The following is a 19980-nucleotide window of genomic DNA, read 5'->3' on the forward strand; positions in this document are numbered from 1 at the left end:
TTTTTTTTTTTTTTTTTTTTTTTTTTTTTTTGAGACGGAGTCTCGCGCTGTCGCCCAGGCTGGAGTGCAGTGGCGCGATCTCGGCTCACTGCAAGCTCCGCCTCCTGGGTTCACGCCATTCTCCTGCCTCAGCCTCCTGAGTAGCTGGGACTACAGGCGCCCACCACCGCGCCCGGCTAATTTTTTGTATTTTTAGTAGAGACGGGGTTTCACTGTGGTCTCGATCTCCTGACCTTGTGATCCGCCCGCCTCGGCCTCCCAAAGTGCTGGGATTACAGGCGTGAGCCACCGCGCCCGGCCTGACACTGCTTTCTTTAGTGAGCCTTTTTCATCCTTGGAACATTCAGAATTAAATACAGACATGATGGAATAAACCAAACTTATAGTAAAAACAATGTGTGGAATAAGTTTTATAACCATTGAGACAATGTTTGTACAGTCAATTTTTTTACATATTTGTAATATTTAAGAGATTTGTTACATTAGAAAATATTCAGTTAGACTTGTCACATCAATTTAAAATTTGTGGTTTAGACTTTCTAAATTTTAGGTGAAACATTAAGGAGTCTAGGTATTGAGTGTCAATGGCTGCTCACATCAAAAAAGGAGAGTCAAGCAAACATTATTAGTTCCAGATTAAAGAATACACCAAAAAATAAAAGAAGTAAATTTGATCAAGCCACCTCTACCTCCTACTGTCAATGTATAGGAAATACAGAGGAGAGACGGACATATAGCTATATTATAGAGAGCAATCAGCAAAATCTAGATGATGGGGAACTATAGTATCCACAAACAACTTGATATCCTCAACAAATAAATTGCAAAGAATTAACAAAAGACATGGAGAGTGAACCTATATCTTAAAAGAGAATAACAGTCCGGGTGTGGTGGCTCACACCTGTAATCCCAGCACTTTGGGAGTCTTCTGAAGTGGGTGGATCATCCGAGGTCAGGAGTTCGAGACCAGCCTGGTCAACATGGTGAAACCCTGTCTCTACTAAAAATACAAAAATTAGCCGGGTGTGGTAGTGGGCATCTGTAATCCCAGCTACTTGGAAAGCTGAGGCATGAGAATCTATTGAACCTGGGAGGTGGAGGTTGCAGTGAGCCAAGATCATGCCACTGCACTCTAGACTGGATGACAGAGCAAGACTCTGTCTCAAAAAAAAAAAAAAAAAAAGGAACAACAAAACACAAAACATATATGCCAACAAAGATGTGTATACTTTGTATTCTTATTCAAACAATTTAAAAGACATACATGTTGTAAGAGATAACTGGAAATTTGAACACTGACTCAGTATTTTATATTAATGCACAGAATCTATTTTTTTAGGAACACATACTGAAATATTTTTACATGAAATTACATGATGTTTTGTATTAGTTTCAAAATATTATAAGAGGCAAGTGGGTGAGGGTATAGATAAGACAAGATTGGTCATGAGTTTATAGTTGTCGAAGTTGGTGAAAGGAACATGGAGGCTCATTATAACTATTCTTCCTGCCTTTTATATGCTTAAAATTTTTTTGCAATAAATATACTTCATAAAAAGTATAAGAAAAATCTAATTGCAAATACTATTGGATATTTATGGGAACTGGATATGGTTCAATTTAATAGATTTACGAGAGTCATTTAAATTCTTGAGAGGATTTTGCTTAGTGGGGTGATTAAATGTGTTCATTCAGATATTTGGAATGTTTAAAAATGAAATTAAATATGTTAATATATACATGCAATATGAAACATCAAAGGAAGTTTCATTAACCACATTTATAAGCAGAACTATTGATTTGAAAGAATTTAATTTGAGCCATGTGAGTTGTCCAATCATTAATCAAAGATCCCCCGAAAATAATTCTAATTTAAATACAAATTACTAGATGTATAAATAAAATAACAAGTCACATAATATAAATTTAAGTACTTAAAGTAAAATAGGCCTTTGCATTACTAACTTTGATGAATTGAATATTAATTAAAAATATGAAAATACCTAAGACATTAAAATACACTGACATTGTACAGAGTAAAATCCATAGCTCTTTTTATGGCATACAAGGTTCTTATGATCAACCTTGCCCTGTAAAGCTTTATTTCTCATATTTCCTTTTCTTACATTATCTTCTCACATATGAACAGTAAACTCATATGCTGTCTGAACTCTGTCTGGTTTCCTGTTCCTTCATGCTCAGCCCACGCTTCCCTTCTTTGGAATAATCCTCCCTTCTCGGCATCCCCTGCTTGCAGTCCTTTCATTCTTTTCTTTCCTTCTTTCTTTCTTTTACTTTTACTTTTTTTTTTTTTTTTTTTTAACACACAGTCTCACTCTGCTGCCCAGGCTGGAGTATAGTGGTGCAAGCTCGGCTCACTGCAACCTCTGCCTCCCGGGTTCAAGTGATTCTCCTGCCTCAGCCTCCCGGGTAGCTGGGATTTGACAGACGCCTGCCACCATGCCCAGCTAATTTTTGTATTTTTAGTAGAGACAGGGTTTCACCATGTCGGCTAGACTGGTCTCGAACTCCTAACCTCAGCTAATCCACCCGCCTCAGCCTCCCAAAATGCTAGGATTACAGGCATGAGCCACCGCACCTGGCCTCCATTCTTTAAGCCTCTCCTTTAAACAGTCCTTCCTTTGTGAAGTTGTCCCTGATTTCCTTAAGCCTAATCATTGCTTTGCTTCTCTGCATCATCCATCCATCCATCCGTTATAGTGATTATTCTATATTCCTTTGTAATTATAGGTTAATTGCTTCAGGTCTCTCTTTTCACTACCAGGGCATAAACTCCTTAAGGAAAGGGATTGCCACTTTGCTAGTTAATTTATTATTATGATTATCTTTTTAGAAAGTTATTAGAATAATTCCTGTCATGATAGGTTTTTGATTTTTTTGATGAATTAACAATATTCTTATAATACCAAGAGATTAACTTTTATTACTAAAGCAAATTATCATTGGTGAAAAGGATGTTAAATCAAAAAGACCACCAGATTTAAGCAATTTACTTCCTAAAACACCTGTATGAATAACAAATACTTCTAAAAGGAAGGGCATTTGCATAGCATATTCATACATGTGTGTCTGCACATTTATGCAAAGCATTTATTACTTGTAGACAATGTTTACCTGCACACATTTGTTTTATTTATGGACCCAAAATATGAATCTTAGTGCCACTTTATATAGGCCTGAATTTATAATATGTATATTATTAAAATGTTCAATAAATATGAAATAGTGACTATAATAGCAATGATGGTGAAGAATAAAAGGAAAAGAGATGAGGAAGAGAAATAGATGCAGGTGCACTGAGTAAATTCAGATCAAACTGTCAGCAATTTCACCAAGGGTTCCAAGCATGGAGAAAAGCCCCATAGAGAGAGTAAGAGAAAAACAATGGAACCAGTCACAGCCCAAGTCATAAGAAACTGAGCAGAGGGACGGGGTGAAGGAGAAGAAAAGGAAGCTTACCAGTTATGATAATAGATCTATTCAATAAGGCCTCTCACTATAGATCTTTGTTTTTATGCGATAGCATGTAGAATTAAACAGGAAAAGTAAAGTTAATGACTGTCATTTTTAGAACGCTTATTAGTGTCTTATTTCCTGACATATAAAGATGTAAAACTGTTGCCCTCTATATTTTTCTTTTCTTTTGTGTTTTTTGGAGACAGGATCTCACTCTGTCCCCCAGGCTGGAGTGCAGTGGTGAGATCACGGCTCACTGCAGGCTGGATCTCTCAGGCTCAGGGATCCTCCCACCTCAGCCTCCCAAGTAGCTGAGACAACAGGCATGTGCCACCATGCCCAGCTAAACTTTTGTACATATGTGTGTGTGTGTGTATTTAAATTTAAAATACAATATAACTTTGGCCTCAACTACTTTATTTTCAAAGTTATTTAGGATTTCTGATTCTCATCTGTCTCAAATCTTTTACGCTCTTAAGACATCCTGACTTGAATGACACGATTGCAAGTTACTTCCGGGAACAGCTTTAGGAGTAGGCAGAACAGGCTGCAGATGATAAAGTTCACCCTGTCTTCTAAAATTCATTCCTTGATCCCAATTACAGATTCCACTCTACACCCTAGGGAGAACAGTAAACCTTAGGGAAGCCATTGCTCCCCGCTGCTCAAATGCTCAGCTTCTGCAATTCTCCCCTCTCTCCGCTCTTATCATTATATATATATTTTTATATATAATATATAAATATACACATATAATGTATATATAATATATATTAATACATAAATATACAAATATAGAAGTATATTTGTAGACACAGGGTTTTAGCATATTGCTCAAACTGGTCTTGAATTCGTGGATTCATGTGATTGGCTCACCTTGGCCTCCCAAAGTGCCGGGATTACAGGCATGAGCCACCATGCCCAGCTGGCCTTTATACTTTATTGGCTATTCATGCATTTAGCTTTTAATTATCAGAATTTTTTTTTAAGAAGGAGGAATAAATCTACATGACACATTAAACTTTGTTCTATACCTGCCTTATTGGGAGTAAAATCTTGCGACCCTTTCTCTGGAACATGTCTTCCTATATTTAACCCATGAGGATTTTGAAAACTGACTTGCTAAAGCTAACACTTTCCAACTGGTGTGACAGAAGACTGTCTGGCAGTGGGCTACTGATATGGCTAGTCTCAAGTTTCAGAACATTTTAAGCATCTCTAATCAATAAAAAGGTTATAATGGTAAATTCTTACTTTTCCTCCAATTTTACAGACAAAAAATAAAACATGCACACAAACAGAAACCAAAAAACCCTTTAAACTAACTGTGAATGACTTCAGGGTAAGAACTGTTGAAGTTTTCCTTTTCTAACCTTAGTCACTTCCCATTATTTATTATTTTTTATTACTTCACTTTTCCTGTCTCATTACTATTAATAACCATGTAATTTGTTTGATGTGCCAAAACACTCAACCATTGATTCTGTTTTAATATGAAAAATTATGATGTTAAAATTATAATTTTAAAAGGTACTAAGAAATATATTACACTAAAAGATGTTGATTTGAACATTAAAAATAATAAACATGCCCTTTTGACCCATTTCATTTTCTCTTCAAATGCCTGAGTAAAAATAGCAGAAAATGTAACAAACTGATTTCTGACCACTAGGTGGGGAAACAATACAATTTAAAATACAATCTAACTCTGGCCTCAACTACTTTATTTTTTAGTTATTTAGGATTTCTGATTCTCACCTGTCTGGACTCTTTTACACTCTTAAAGACATCCTGACCTGAATGATATGATTGCAAGTTACTTCTGGGAACAGCTTTGCAGAACATGCTGCAGATGACAAAGTCCACCCTGTCTTCTGAAATTCCTTCCTTGATCCCAATTAGAGATTCCACTCCACGCCCTAGGGAGAACTGTAAACCTTAGGGAAGCCATTGCTCCCCGCTGCTCTAACGCTTGGCTCCTGCAATTCTCCCCTCTCTCCATCCTTATCATTTTTCCTGCTTGACTGAATCTTTCCCATCAGCCTACAAATGTGCTGTTATTACCATCTTTAAGAAGGCTCTTGATCTCATTTCTCCCATCAGTTACTGTCCCGTTTCTTTGGTTTCCCTTTCTTTGTAAAGGAGTTGTATATATTTTCTCTGTCCAATTCTTCTCCTTTCATACTCTTTTAAAGCCATTTCAATCAGCCTTGTATCCCCACCACTCCTGACAACTTCCCCTGCACTGACCTCCACAGTCCTCACTTTTTGGCCTCCACCAGCACCTGACACAGTTGCTCACTGACTCCTCCTTGGATGCTTCCTTTCCTGGGCTTCCAGGACCCCTGCTTTATTGGTTGTTCCTTTTATTCTCCTTTGCCCCTTCTCCTCCTACCAGGCCTCAGAGAGTTATAGTGCCCCAGAGCTCAGTTCTTTTCTTCCCTGTTTTCACTCCCTTCCTTGATCATCTTAACGAGCCTCACGACTTTCAGCATGGAATATATTCCTATTTCTCCCCTATGTTAAATCCAGAACTCTCTCCCAAACTCTCCACTTCTTACCCAAGTGAATGCTTAAAAGGTACCTCAAACTTAACATAGCCATGACTTCCAGATCTTCCTCACCTTTGTTAAACAAAATCTAGGAGGCCATTTTTTTGGACTAAATTCCTGCACTGCGCCCCAGAAGACCGACTAAAAATCAAAATGGAATCACCCATGCTCACCAAATGGAAACTGAGTTGTTATCTGGCCTTTGGGGAAATCAGGAGAGACAGAGAATGGCCTAGTTGCCCAAAGAGGCCAATTTTTACCTTCTATCATAATAATGAAGCTCTGTTTTAATCTTTACAACAAAGAGGGACCTGAAGTAACCTGATGTTAACCAATCCATTATCTTTCTATTGTTCTATTTCCCTGTACCTGCCCTACAAGGAAAGTAACTTTGAAATGACCAATCCACTTTTTGTTCTTTGTGTCTGCTTTCTTCAGTTCTTTTTGTTTATAAAGCCAACCTCCACTGCTTCACTCGTTGGAACGCTTACTTTATTTTATGGAACAAAGTGTTGCCCGATTTTAGACGTGGAAATAAAAACTCTTAAGATCTTTAGATTTGCCGTAATTTCAACATCTTCATCCTTTGACATCCTCAGCCTCCTCATGGTGGTGCTTGGGCTGACAGACGCATGATCCTTACAGTCGCTTGGGCCAAAAACACTGGAACCACCCATTCTAGATTCCCCTTTTTCCTTCATACCCTAAATCCAAATTCTTTTGTCTCTCCCTTCAAAATACACCCAATATATGGACACTTCTCACCACCTCCACTGTTCCCAACATGGTCAGTGCTACTGCATATCTTGCCTGCATTTCTGTAATATCTGACTAACTGGTTTCCCTGCTTTGACAATTGTCTACCTACTGTCTCTTCTCAGCATATCCATTAAGGTGATTTTTAGAAAGCACAAGTCAGAAAACATCGCTGCTTTGCTCTAGCTCTTTAACTGGTTCCCATTTCACTTAAGATAAGGGTTGCAGTCTCTGTCACGGCTTACAAGGCCCTACATGAGCTGACTCTTTCCCTACTGTTCCTTTCCTTGCTCTCTCTACCTGCTCTCTCTGCTTAGAACAGTCTTCCTTCATGTCTAACTCCCTTACTTCCTTTGAATCTTTGCTCAAGTATCACTTTCTATTAGGTTGGTGCAAAAGTATAAATATATAGGAAGCTACCCTCGCCTCTCTCAAGCAGTAACATGTTGCCCCAACGCCACCCTCACACTCCACCTCCACCACTTACCTCTGCTCTGTTTTCCCTTAGGAAATATGTTAGGAAGTATCAAGTGCTAATACCATATACTTTACCTGTTTATTACTTATTTATTTTTGAGACAGGGTCTTGCTCCGTCACCCAGGCTGGAGTGCAGTGGCATAATTAGGCTCATTGCAGCCTCGACTTCCTGGGCTGAAGCAATTCTCCTGCCTCAGCCTCCTGAGTATCTGGGTCTACAAGCATGCGCCATCATGCCCAGCTAATTTTTAAATGCGTAGTAGAGACAGGGTCTCACTATTTTGCCCACGCTGGCCTCAAACTCCTGAACTCAAGCGATCCCCCCACCTCTGTCTTTCAAAGTGTTGGGATTACAGGCGTGAGCCACTGTTCCCAGCCCTGTTTATTATTTTCATTTCTTTAGTCCCTGCTTTGCAGGGGTCTTAGTTTGTTTACTAATATTTCCTGAACTCCTGTTACAAAGGCACAATGTAGTGGCTCAAAAAATCCTTGTTGCATGACTGTAAAGGAAATCTATTAGATCTTGACCTGAGAGTGGTCTTTGATTAGAAAATGGAGGAATGCTTGCAGGTTGGCAGAGGGAATGTTTGGGAAATACCCCTGTATGTGTTTTGAGGACTGGTGCTGTGAGAAGTACAGAAACACCTACATCTTTCACAATTCTTCTTACAGACTACCCTGTACATTGCCCCTTAATGTGAAATATAAGCTTTTGAGCCTGAACATCAAGGGCCATTTTGATTTCATTTCCTCTATGCAATTCTAGCTTCCCCTTCTTGGGGAAAATTTTCTAACCCAGAGATTGCTTCACTGTGGAATTTACTTAAGCTTTCTGATGGGAGCTTGAAAGTCTTTCACTATACACATTTTCCCTTTTGAAAAAACAAAGTAGCTAGATATGGAGGATTAGAGGCTTTAAATTGACATCCATAAATTCAAATGCCTGGAAGGGTGTGCTGTTAATATAAATGCACAACGCAGGTCATATATAAGATAATAGCCATGAAGCTGCTCTACCACCTTCTACTTACTATCCTTAAACCCCCAAGAAAGCATATTAAAGTTAAAAATGATGGCATTTTTGCATGACAAATATGTTTTCTATCCTTTCCTTAAATTGTAGTCATCAAGCATTTCAGGGAATCTGTCAATCCAATATTGTTATTAACAGTTTCCATTATGTGGATTATGGATATTAAGTACTTTTGTTGTAAGGAACATCAATCCGTTGGGGATTTTAAGGGGAATTTAAGTGAAGGTAAACCAAATTGTACAAATATGTTGAGATAGAACTTATTTGTGATAAAGGAGAATCATGTTAAGCAACTTTCTACGAGAAGAAAGGGACTATCTAGTCCATTTTGTCTTAAGGATTTATGCTTGCTGTTGTCTGAACATTCTTCTTAAAATGACATTCCATTTTATTCCAACCTGGCACTTGCTTTCCCCCTTACCAACTATTCTATTAAATCCTGGGTAAAGAGCCCATGCATAGCAACCCCTACAGTGCTGACATTTCTGAAAAATACCATCTAAGAAAATTCAAGCAAGAGCAGGCTTGAATAAAAGTTTCCTAGATTCCAATGCCCACCCAAAAATTCTGATGGGTGAGAGAAAATCTGTATTATTTTTTAATTGAAGGAGGCTATTTAGCATAGTAGTTTAAAGCACACTTACTTTGGATTCAGACTAACATTGGTTGAAATTTTTATTCTACAGTATTTTGTGATCTTGGAGAAGTTACCTGGCTTCTTTGCAGAGCTAAAGTTCCGTTTCCTTATCTGTGAAATAATGATGATGCTATCTAATCAATAAGGTTATAGAGATGATATATGTAAAATTCCTAGCACATCATAAACAGTCACTAAAAATATGGTGATGGACTAGTGGTGATCGTGATAGTGGAGGAGTTGGTGGTTCTCAAGAAAGCTTCAGAACTTTTTAAAAAACAGTGGAAATTTTCTTCAAATAAACTCTTAAGGGGAAACCCAACATAAAACAGATAAATAAAAATGACTCAGAACTGAGCAATTCTAGGGGTATTTGCACTGTCAGCTTGGCCAGCTCTTCTCCCTGCCAGCTGCCCACTTTTGTAGACCCAGAAGTTTCCCATGGAACTCTCAGCATTCAACCAAGCATTGTTTGAAAATCTGTGGCAAGAGACGGGGAAAGAAATGGCAAGATAATCTTTTGCTTACTTTAGGTCAAACGGAGGTTTAATGTTTCTGGGAGGTAGGCTTGGGACTGGTGGTTGTGATGGGTGAGATGCTGGCAATGGCGGCTGGCTGGCCGGATGGGATGGTGGAGGTGGTGGCGGAGAAGTTGTTGAGTAAGATGTCTGGCCTTTGCTAGTACCTAAGAAGCAAAGCAAACAATACCATGAATTAAGACAAATCTTCAAAAAGAAGATTATTAATTGCAACCATAGTTGGCTACAGATAAAATAATTTGGCAAAAATTAACAACTGGCTATATGGAATTTTCAAAAAAGAGTATGTTTATTTTATTATTATTACTATGTTGTGTGCTATATATCTTTTGTGAGACAGGATTTCACTCTGCTACCCAGGCCGGGGTGCAGCGGCTCCATCATGGTTCACCGTAAGCTCAAACTCATGGGCTTTCGGGATCTTCCTGCCTCAGCCGCCTGAGTAACTGGGACTACATGCGTGCACCACAATGCCCATCTAAGTTTTTAAAAAAATGTTAAACTTTTTGTAGAGATGAGGTCTTGATATGTTGCCTAGGCTGGTTTTGAACTCCTGGGCACAAGCAGTCCTCCTGCTATGACCTCCCCAAATGTTAGGATTACAGGTGTGAGCCACTGTGCCTGGTCTTATTCATCCTTTACATCAATAAAATATATTACATGTGTGTATATATGCATAACACACATACACACACACATACACACAGAGTTTTTCCTGGTTGTTAAACATTTATCAGCATACCATTGCTGGTACCTAAAAAATTCCTAGGTTCTATCTGCTAAATAGTGACTAGAATCAGTTGTTTCTATATCTTTCCTCTTTGCTTTGATCCTCTTCCTCTCACTCATTCCTCCATTGACTTTCTGATTTCGTATATCGGACTTTGGAATTACGCAGGTTGCCTTGTTTTCCTAAATATGGAATTTTCATTTCTGTCTCATTTTGGGGTGATTTTCTGAGAGGAAAAGAGGATAATATCTTAACAAACATTTTGTTTTAATTTTACCTGCCTTTGAGCACAAATGAGGTCTTTTTTCATGTTTATAACCATTTTCCTTTTTTTTTTTTTCCTTTTGAGAGGGAGTCTAGCTTTGTCACCCAGGCCGGAGTTCAGTGGCGCGATCTCAGCTCACTGCAACCTCTGCCTCCCAGGTTCAAGCGATTCTCCTGCCTCAGCTTCCTGAGTAGCTGGGATTACAGGCATCTGCCACTATGCCCAGCTAATTTTTGTATTTTTATTGGAGACGGGGTTTCTCTTTGTGTTTTTAGTAGAGATAGGATTTCACCATGCCCACCACCGTGCCCAGCTAATTTTTGTATTTTTAGTAGAGAAAGGGTTTCACTGTGTTGACCAGGCTTGTCTTGAACTCTTGACCTTGTAATCCACCCACTTTGTCTTCCCAAAGTGCTGGGATTACAAGTGTGAGCCACCGCGCCCAGCCTTTTAACTGTATTGTTGATTCAAATACTTTGCCTATTTCAAAATTAGTATTTTCCTTTTGTTGGTTTCTAAAATATTTTTATTAAGGATATTAGTCTTTTTGTTTCTTAACTGGACCAATGGAATTAATTAGGCTGCTTTGGATCCTGCTTTTGCCTGTCCATACATTAAAAAATATAACACAATGAATAAAATCTCTTTACAAACTTCAAAAAAAAAAATACGGCACTTCACTGTAAATTTCTTTACAAGGGTAATGCTAAGGTTTTACACAGCATATGACACAAACACATTCCTAATTTCTTTTAGATATTTCTCCCTCTTGCCAAAGCTCTTCATTTAGGATAATTGCTGACTATATTGCCCTCTCTCTTCATTCTCTGACCTCACCCTGGTGTTTCCCTTCTTCCTGGAGTCTTAAAAACTGCTCAGGCCCTGCACTGCAGACTCCAGACCCTCCAGGCCAGGAACAGTTCCCACAAGAATAGTTGTACTTTTGCAGCTAGTTTTTGGGGATAGAGGTAGACAGAATTAGTTCCCCCTGTAAATCTCATGAATAAAAAACTCCAACTTAAGATATTTACGTTAGAAATGTTGAATCCGGTTCATTTTTGTCCTAACTAAAATAAAAATTTTGGGATAGATCAGACTTTTCCTCTAATCTATTCAATCAGTCCTTTCGTGTATAATTTCTGTCACCACATTATCTTTAGGAAGGCCTTCCCTAATTTGAGAACAGATAATTATAAACAGTATATTTTCTCCTACTTTGCTGTGGCTCCCTTTTTTTTTTTTTTTTTTTTTTTACATTTAACTCTTTAAAACTATTAGTAATTTATTTTGGAGTTTGGTGTGAGATAGAGATTTAATTTTATGGTTGTTGTTGCTCCTAAATCATTTAGCAAATGTTCTGCACCGTTTGTCTGATAAGCTATTACTTACTAATTTGACATGCCTCTTTCATCATAGAATAAACATTAAAAATTCTAGTGAATGTGACAGATGAAAATGGCATCCAGTTATTTTAATTCATAAATAATATGCTTCAGTAGATTCATAAATGATTTAAAAGCTGTACCCAAAGAGAATACGCCTCCGTGAGTAGATATTAATAAGCCGTCCAAATAGAGAGAAAAATATTTATTAGCCATCTGTGACTTATCCTTTCATGGAAAAGATTTCGACAAGCAGGAGACATTACCCTGGGACAGTGACTTAAGGCCAACACGTGAGAAGATACAGAATTGGTTTAGGGAATGGTGATTCCTTTGAATTAGAAACACTGAAAACTGACTTCCCCAAACCCAGGTTTTCTGACTTTACACAGGCTTACGAGACTCTGATGTGGCATCTGGGGGCCCTTTGTGGTTCTGCTTACTGGACATCTATTCTCCTTTCTGCGGTTATAATAACTTGAGCAACCCAGGAAGGGGTGTGCTTGCTCTTCTACCAGACTTGGAACTAGAAGGGCGTCCTCCTTGAGTTGCTGGCAGTGGTCTCGCCACCGGCAGAGTAGGGCTCACCTGAGAATGCAGCGAAACCAGCGGGAAGCAGGGCGAGAGATGGAAAAGGACTGGTTAGATTTTAAAGAAAAAGTAGTTTTGGAAAATTGTCAAAGATAATTTGAAAGACGTAATGAGGCACTAAACTAATTGTTTGAGCATGCTCTTCCTCATCAAGCTTGGGAGAACATATGCTCAAGTCTTCCTATGTTACACTAGTATGTGGCAGTGAAACACTTTGCTTTGCAAAACATGTGGTCACTTTCAAATACTGCTAGGAATACATTTGCATGTATACAAAATAATTGTAAGGAAAAGCATCTTAGTTTTTCTGGAGGAAAAAACCAGTTAGACTTACTTTAATGTCTAACGATTGACATTAGAATCTAATGATTGACTCTAAAATCTCAATCTGAACTTTATAAAGTGTACTAAAATATAATTAGAACTATTAACATCCTCAAAAGTAAAAATATGTTTTTATTCTGATGGAAAGAGAGGGGATGAATATTGAACTGCAGTAAAATGAGTAAAGAAATAGAAACAATAAAGATAAAAATATCTGGGAGTAATGATATTAAATAATATTAAGTAATCACACAATTTTTGGCAAGTACCATACTAGTCATTCTACATATGTAATCTTATTTATTCTGTATAACAGCCCTATGGGGGTATATGTTATTATCTAGTTTCCATTTGATAGTTAAGAAAACTACCCAAGTTCAGAGAATTAGTAAGCAGTAGCGGTGGGGTTCAAACTTGGCCAGAATTTGAACTCTAGTCAATTTTTTATGATGTCTATGCACTTTCTGCTATGCTCTACTGCTTCTCAAGGTAATTAAATGAAAATTATTAGTAAGTTAAGATAGACACATTAGCAAACTGTCCCACAATCTGGGTGTAAGTTCAGCTTTTTGATTTGTATTTTTCCTCTTAGTGTGATTTTATGAGTGTTTTCAGTTTAATGCAGGAAAGACCTGGCTCTAGAGACTGTAAGGCTCACATATTGGGGTGCTCTGGATGCTAAATTCAGATGCCTTAGAATTTGAGTTTGGAAACCAGACAGCAGGGATGTAAACATTCAAGCTAGTAGGAAATAGGTTCTTAAAGATGAATGACTGATACTAGCTGGCTGGAAAAAAAAATCCTCAAGAACTGAAATCGGGGAAGTTTGAAATAGCATAAAAGGACTTAGAAGACATGAAATAAGGGGAAAGAACAACATGTTTAGACCTCAGCTGGCATTACGAATTAGGGATGTGCAATTTGAGAGCTAACACCTAAAACTCTGATCTACTTATGGATCTCATCTCCCAAAGCTCAGGGGGGATTGCCTGGATAGCTGTGATTTGAAAGTACTGGAAATGAAAAGACCATGTGGAATGTTATCCTCAAAGAATGACAGGATTGTGCAGGGATATGGATCCCTGTAGCAGTGGGCACAGCTGGTCTTCTGGACAGTGCAGGATGGTTCAGCAGCAATGAGCTAATCAGATGAATTTGCAACCTACTACCCACTGTTGTCCTGAGACAGACAGAGGAACTGTGCTCTGAGCACTCTAACAGGAGATCAAGGCTTCAAGAAGGACATAATAGGCATCTTGCTAATCAGTCAAGTGGGAGCTTGAGTGACTAATGACAAAATTAAGGAAAATTGACTATATTTTTATTAGGGAACAGTTTATACTGGTTCTAGAAAAATGAGGAGAATTGTGAATAATGGAGAGTGAAATTGCAATATCTTCTAGAACACAAAAACAATTCTTAAAAATCTGGGAAGTTAATAACCTCTGACTCAAACTTTTCATCCTTTATAATTTTGGAAGTTTGGAAGAGATCTTGCACAAGTCATGTTCCTCTGCTCAGGCATGCTGGAATGGGTGGAGCACTGGGGCCATTTTACCACAAGGAAATGACCAGGAGAGACCCTCCATGAGTCGGTGAGTGCTCAGTGGTTATCTGGCCCTGCCTTGAAGAATGGCTCCAGGTTCACTGAAATGCAGGCTACCCAAAATGGTGAGATTTTGTCAGAATCTAAAACTCTATAAACAGAAAAGTGGATTTGAGGGCAGTGGAAGGAGGAGTCGGGAGAGAAGAGGTGGAAATGAATAGAGGGGACCCAACGAGGGTGGTGGTATACTCATGTGAAATGGAAATTGTATTACTTCACAAACTTTGCATTTTATGTATTTCTGCTGGTCAAAAATGCTGGTTCTAGATATTTTTACATTTTGGTAACAAAACTCTATGAAGACTTAGGATATCTACCTTGTAGATTCTGATGTTTGTGACTTTTGACTAAGAAGGTACCTAAAGTCTTCATGTCCCGAGGGGTCATAAGGTACATGTGTCGATCTGGTTCTCAATTTCCTTTTTAAATCCATGGATTCATTTACAACACCAAAGACATTACACTGTACTGCTGCTCCCAATTGCCACAAAACCCTGACCCTAGACTTGGCATTTCTCATTCTGGCTTTCTTGGGATATCTTAGAATTGGACCAGGCATTAGAAAACTTTGATTTTATCTCCAGCTCTATCACCAAAGAGCTATTTGTCTTTGGCGAATCACTTAATCTCCATGTGATTTAGTTTCTCCATCTGTCAAATGGGAGCAATCGAGCCCTAACTACCTCAAAGGGGTTTAAGGATGAAATGAGCTAATATGTGTGAAAGCATCTTAAAAAGTTTGAAGCACTGCATAAACATAAAAGATGATCACACAAAGCTGAGGGGTGCCACAAATAAAATCATTTCTAAGTTACGTTAAGACATTTGGAAATTATTTAATTTCGTCATCTATTTATTTGAGAATGATTAAGCATCTGTCTCAGATTTTAGCCGTGGAGCTGGCAACTCGTCATATAGACTTTTATTTTCTCTGGGCCTGTATAGGTACATAGCATTGCCCATTCAAACAAGAAGAAAAGCTCTAGCAACCACATGGCACTGCCAGAGTCTATATTGGTGACCTCTGTGCCAAGTAGTTTGTAAAACTATTTGGGTGGACACTTAATGGAATCTCTTATGGTTGCATGGCCCCGTATAGTCATTCACACCTAAACTAAACACAGTCTTACTGAGATCTTACCACATTTACCATAAAGGTTGTTTGTAATCCCCTTCATCCCCGGACCCTAGCCTTACCTTCCTCATGTACTACAGATGACCTTACCTTTTATTTTACTAAGAACATGGAGAATGCCCCATCTGACTATCCCCACTTGTCCTGCATTCTAACTGAAAATCTCCTGATATCTTGCTCTCCCATTTTTCCTTTGCTCCAGATTCTCTGGAAAGATGGCATTCCTCCTTGTACATACTAACAGGCATTTTTGTTCCCATCAGTGCCTGCTTCCTTGTACAACCCACTCCCTTTATTATTAACTCCTTCATTGCATCAAGCAAGAAACATTTACTAAGCACTTACTATGTGCTCTGAACTGTGTGTTTCATCTTTTCAATGCACTTTCCATCTTAAACATGGTCTGATATCTTTAACTCTAAAGAAACACAACCGTATCCTTTTTTAACCTCTTCCCCCACCCTAGATACCAGCTGATTTTGTTCCTCTTCTTCATGGCCAAACTTCTTGGAACAAAAACCTACATTTGCTACTTCTATATCTTAAAAACGCTTGGATGGCCTCATGGAGAAGTAAAGAATGAAAGGCTTAGTTTAAAATTCAGATTCAACCACTTTTATATAAACCTTCCAGTTTTTATTACTCAGTATGAAGACTTGGTTAAGTTGCTTGATATCTCCAAGTCTTCATTTTCTGGTCTGCGAAATGGTCGCATACATACACTCTGCAGAAGCATCTGACACATGGTATGGTAGTTCTTAATAAATGGTCCTATTCTTCTTAGCTACTAATTGATCTGGCTGTCCCATTCATACACCACAGTCTACTCCCGTCAACTGCAAAGAAAACAATAAACAAACAGAAACCACTTTTTCCTCAAATTAGTCATGTCTAATCCTAGTTTTGTTCGAGAATCTTAGAATGGTCCAAGAATGAAGAAGTTTAAATCCCTAAATCTACCCCAGTAGGCACCACAGCAACCAAATACTACTTTCAGATTCTTCACTCCAAAACACACCAGAAACAATTTTCAATGGGAGAATCTGAAAGATTGGCAGAAAGAATGTTTGTGCTGAAGTTATTGAGGCCTGGGTTTGACTACTAATCCCATCCAGTATTAGCTGTAAGATACTGGGTAACTTATTTCGCTTCTCTGGGTTTTAGATTCTCTGCCTATTAAAATGGGACTACTGACTCTTAACTTTCAGGGTCGCTACAAGAATTCAAAATATGTCTGTCTGCCAAGCACACAGTAGGTATGCAGTGCTACTTATGAATTACTCTAGGAACTAACACGATTGTGTTCTATATGGGGCAGGCTCCTTAAAAATCAATAGGACATGTTTATTTCCATCTGTGCAGAGAGATTGGGATCATCATACTTCAGTAACTTTTATTAGAAGTTTTCTAAACTGTCACCTATGCTTGAAATGACACGCTAATTGCCACACATCTGATCATTCTGTCAAAAGCAAGATTTCGAAAAACTACCTGCCCTTTTGAAGTGAGGTGTGACTGTCCTGTGATTCCCTGGTGTTAACACCTAGCTCAGAGGCTCTCTGTTTGTACGTAGAGAACTGGTAAGTGTTTTCTCAGATCATTTTTATTTTACTTAAAATTGCCATAAAATTTATTTATTCATTTTCTTCCTAGCTAAACAGTGAGCTTCTAAGGTGGGTCTCCACTGTCAATACCTGTGTATGCCTGACAACACTGCATGTATCACACATTTAATGTTTCACTGATTGATTTTCTTTTTCATTTGTCCTTTTCCCTTTAGAAAAGAAAACTGATTTTAAAAAGCAAATTGTAAAATAAATATCTGGACAGTAAAACATTTAAGAAAATATAGGAGGGAATGATGAAAAGAAGAACCCATGTTCTAGACCCCCGTATTGTAGTTACAACCCTCAAAGACAACAGCTGTTATTAGTTTCTTAAGGACATTTCAAGAAATATATTCTATGTATTTTTTTACACAAATGGAACCATGGTACATACATTATTCTGTACTTTGCTTTCTTAACTTAATTTTAAAAAGATATTGTTGTATATTGGCACAAAAAGAGCAATCTGGGCTTTTTTTTTTTTTTTAAATGACAGTGGAGTTCTCCATTGCATGGATTTGCCTTATTTTATGTGACCAGTCTCATTATTGCTGGTAACTTAAGTTATAAAAATAACTACTGAAGTATAATTCATATACATAAACTGGTTTAAAATATAAAACTCCATGGTATTAATATATTTACAGTTGTGCAACCAGTACTATAATCTAATTTTAGAATATACACATCACCTCAAAAATAAACCCCTGTACTTACTGGCAGTCACTCCCCATCCCTATCCCCAATCCTGGCTGCCTTAGGCAACCAATAATCTATTTTTGGTCTCTTACAGATTGGCTTATTCCAGAGATTCCATATCAAGAGAATCATATAATATGTGGTTGCTTCTGACTAGTTTATTTCACTTAGTTGTTTTTGCAGTTCAATTATATTGTAGCAGATATTAATACTACTATCTTATGGCTAAATCATATTTCATCATATATCACATTTATTTATCCATTCATCAGCTGATGGACATTTAAGTTGTTTCTACCTTCTGCCTGTTATACAGAATGCTTTTATAAACATTAATGTATATCTTCGAGTGGACCTATGTTTTCATTTCTCCTGGGTAAATACCAAGAGTAGACTTGCTAGGTAATTCCATATTCAACCTTCTGAGGAACTCTAGATTGTTGTTTATTTTATGCTATTTTAGACAATTACAATTATAAAATTTTTCTTGTATGTATGTCTTTGATCCCAAGTATAAATGTACCTGTAGGATAAATTCCTAGAAAGTGAAATCGGTAGGTCAAAAGAACTGAGCATTAAAATATTTTGGTAGGCTGGGTGCGGTGGCTCATGCCTATAATACCAGCACTTTGGGAGGCCAAGGTGGGCAGATCACAAGGTCAAGAGATTAAGACCATCCTAGCCAACATGGTGAAACCCTATCTCTACTAAAAATACAAAAATTAATCAGGCGTGGTGGTGCATGTTTGTAGTCCCAGCTACTCAGGAGGCTGAGGCAGGAGAATCACTTGAACCTGGGAGGCGGAGGTTGCCGTGAGCCAAGATCACGTCACTGCACTCCAGCCTGGGCAACAGAGCAAGACTCCAGCTCAAAAAAAAAAACAGTTTTGGTAAATAATGCCATTTAGTGATTTTTTTTTTAAACAGATAGGAGAATACCTGTTTTACCATAACTTCACTGGCATGTATATTATCATACATTTTTGGTATTAATAATCCTGACAGGTAAAAAATTAATGCTATATCAATTGGATTTTCATATTTATAAGTGAGGCTGAGCATTCTTTCATATGTTTATAAGACATTTTATTTGTGTGAGTATGTCTTCTTTATAAAGAATATTGGAAGTACAGCACCCTATTTAATTAAGTAGCTGGAAAAATGAACATTCTCTTTTATGATTGGTGTTGATATAATACAGAGTTTCATATACAATACAAACATATTAGTATATATTGTTATGTAGGTAAAAGTATCATTAAAACTTTTCGATCCTCAGCAGCCTGCAAGTCTAAGGACGTGAAACGTCTGGGTCACAGACTTAGAAAATCTAGTTTTACGGAATTTTTCCTTGCTCTAATTCAAAGCCATCTGTTCTTATCTTCAAAGGATTTGTAAACCATTGTGGATGGGAAATTTTGAAAACCAATTTAGTTGAAAACAAAGCACTGTAACTGTACTAGTATGAAATCTTTTGCTTTAAATGCAAACTACCAAGAAAATGTTGGCCAGCTTCGAATAGTCCCTCAAAATGGAAAGAAAAGTAATACTGAAACATCAGTGTTTACACAGATAATCAAAGCTGAAATTAGAATGGAGGTGAAGAGGTAGAGATCAAAACAAATTTAATGATCAATGAGAGGAAAATAAGTAAAGAAGGGCTTTGATCACTATCATAGACTCTTCCATTTCAGACCTAACTTTAACATTCAATGTCTCTGAATAATTTTTTCAATTGTTAAAAATTCACCTCCCCAATCAATAACTTTGTTGGTTATTCAATTAGATGTAATCATGAAAGGTAAATTATTTTTATAAATGAGTTTATTCATTTTCCAGTCATAAAATAATATGAAATTCAAATTAGGTGGTAATTTGACGGGAGAGTGCTGACTTTTGGTTCTTTTTTTTGGAAGGTTAAATATGACTTTAAAAAGGAAAAAAGTCTGCATATAAGAAAAGTTCTTTGTCAGATGCTCATGGATTACAGGGTGCCTCTTCCCTCCTCTAAGATACAACATATTTGGGTATAAGGCAATAACTGAATCTCTATTCTTCAAATATGAAAAGTTATTTTAAAAGTGTAATAACTTCTATAGGAGCAAAGAAAGCACTAGAAATCAAGTTTTAGAAACATCCTCAGATTAACTGTTTTATTTGTTGAGGGAA

At 37.5% G+C, this 19980-nt stretch overlaps 1 protein-coding gene across 3 annotated transcripts in view; it reads right to left on the minus strand.

Annotated features, from left to right (window-relative positions):
* Positions 1-19980, minus strand: part of FYB1 (FYN binding protein 1) — a 165889-nt gene that overhangs the window by 40318 nt on the left and 105591 nt on the right. For all 3 annotated transcript variants that reach the window (XM_025389107.1, XM_025389108.1, XM_025389106.1), the window contains one exon: positions 9462-9618. In XM_025389107.1, the coding sequence (XP_025244892.1) occupies positions 9462-9618 (157 nt within the window). The remainder of the gene's footprint in view (positions 1-9461; positions 9619-19980) is intronic.

Source organism: Theropithecus gelada, chromosome 6 (genome assembly GCF_003255815.1).
Source record: "Theropithecus gelada isolate Dixy chromosome 6, Tgel_1.0, whole genome shotgun sequence".
NCBI lineage: Eukaryota > Metazoa > Chordata > Mammalia > Primates > Cercopithecidae > Theropithecus > Theropithecus gelada.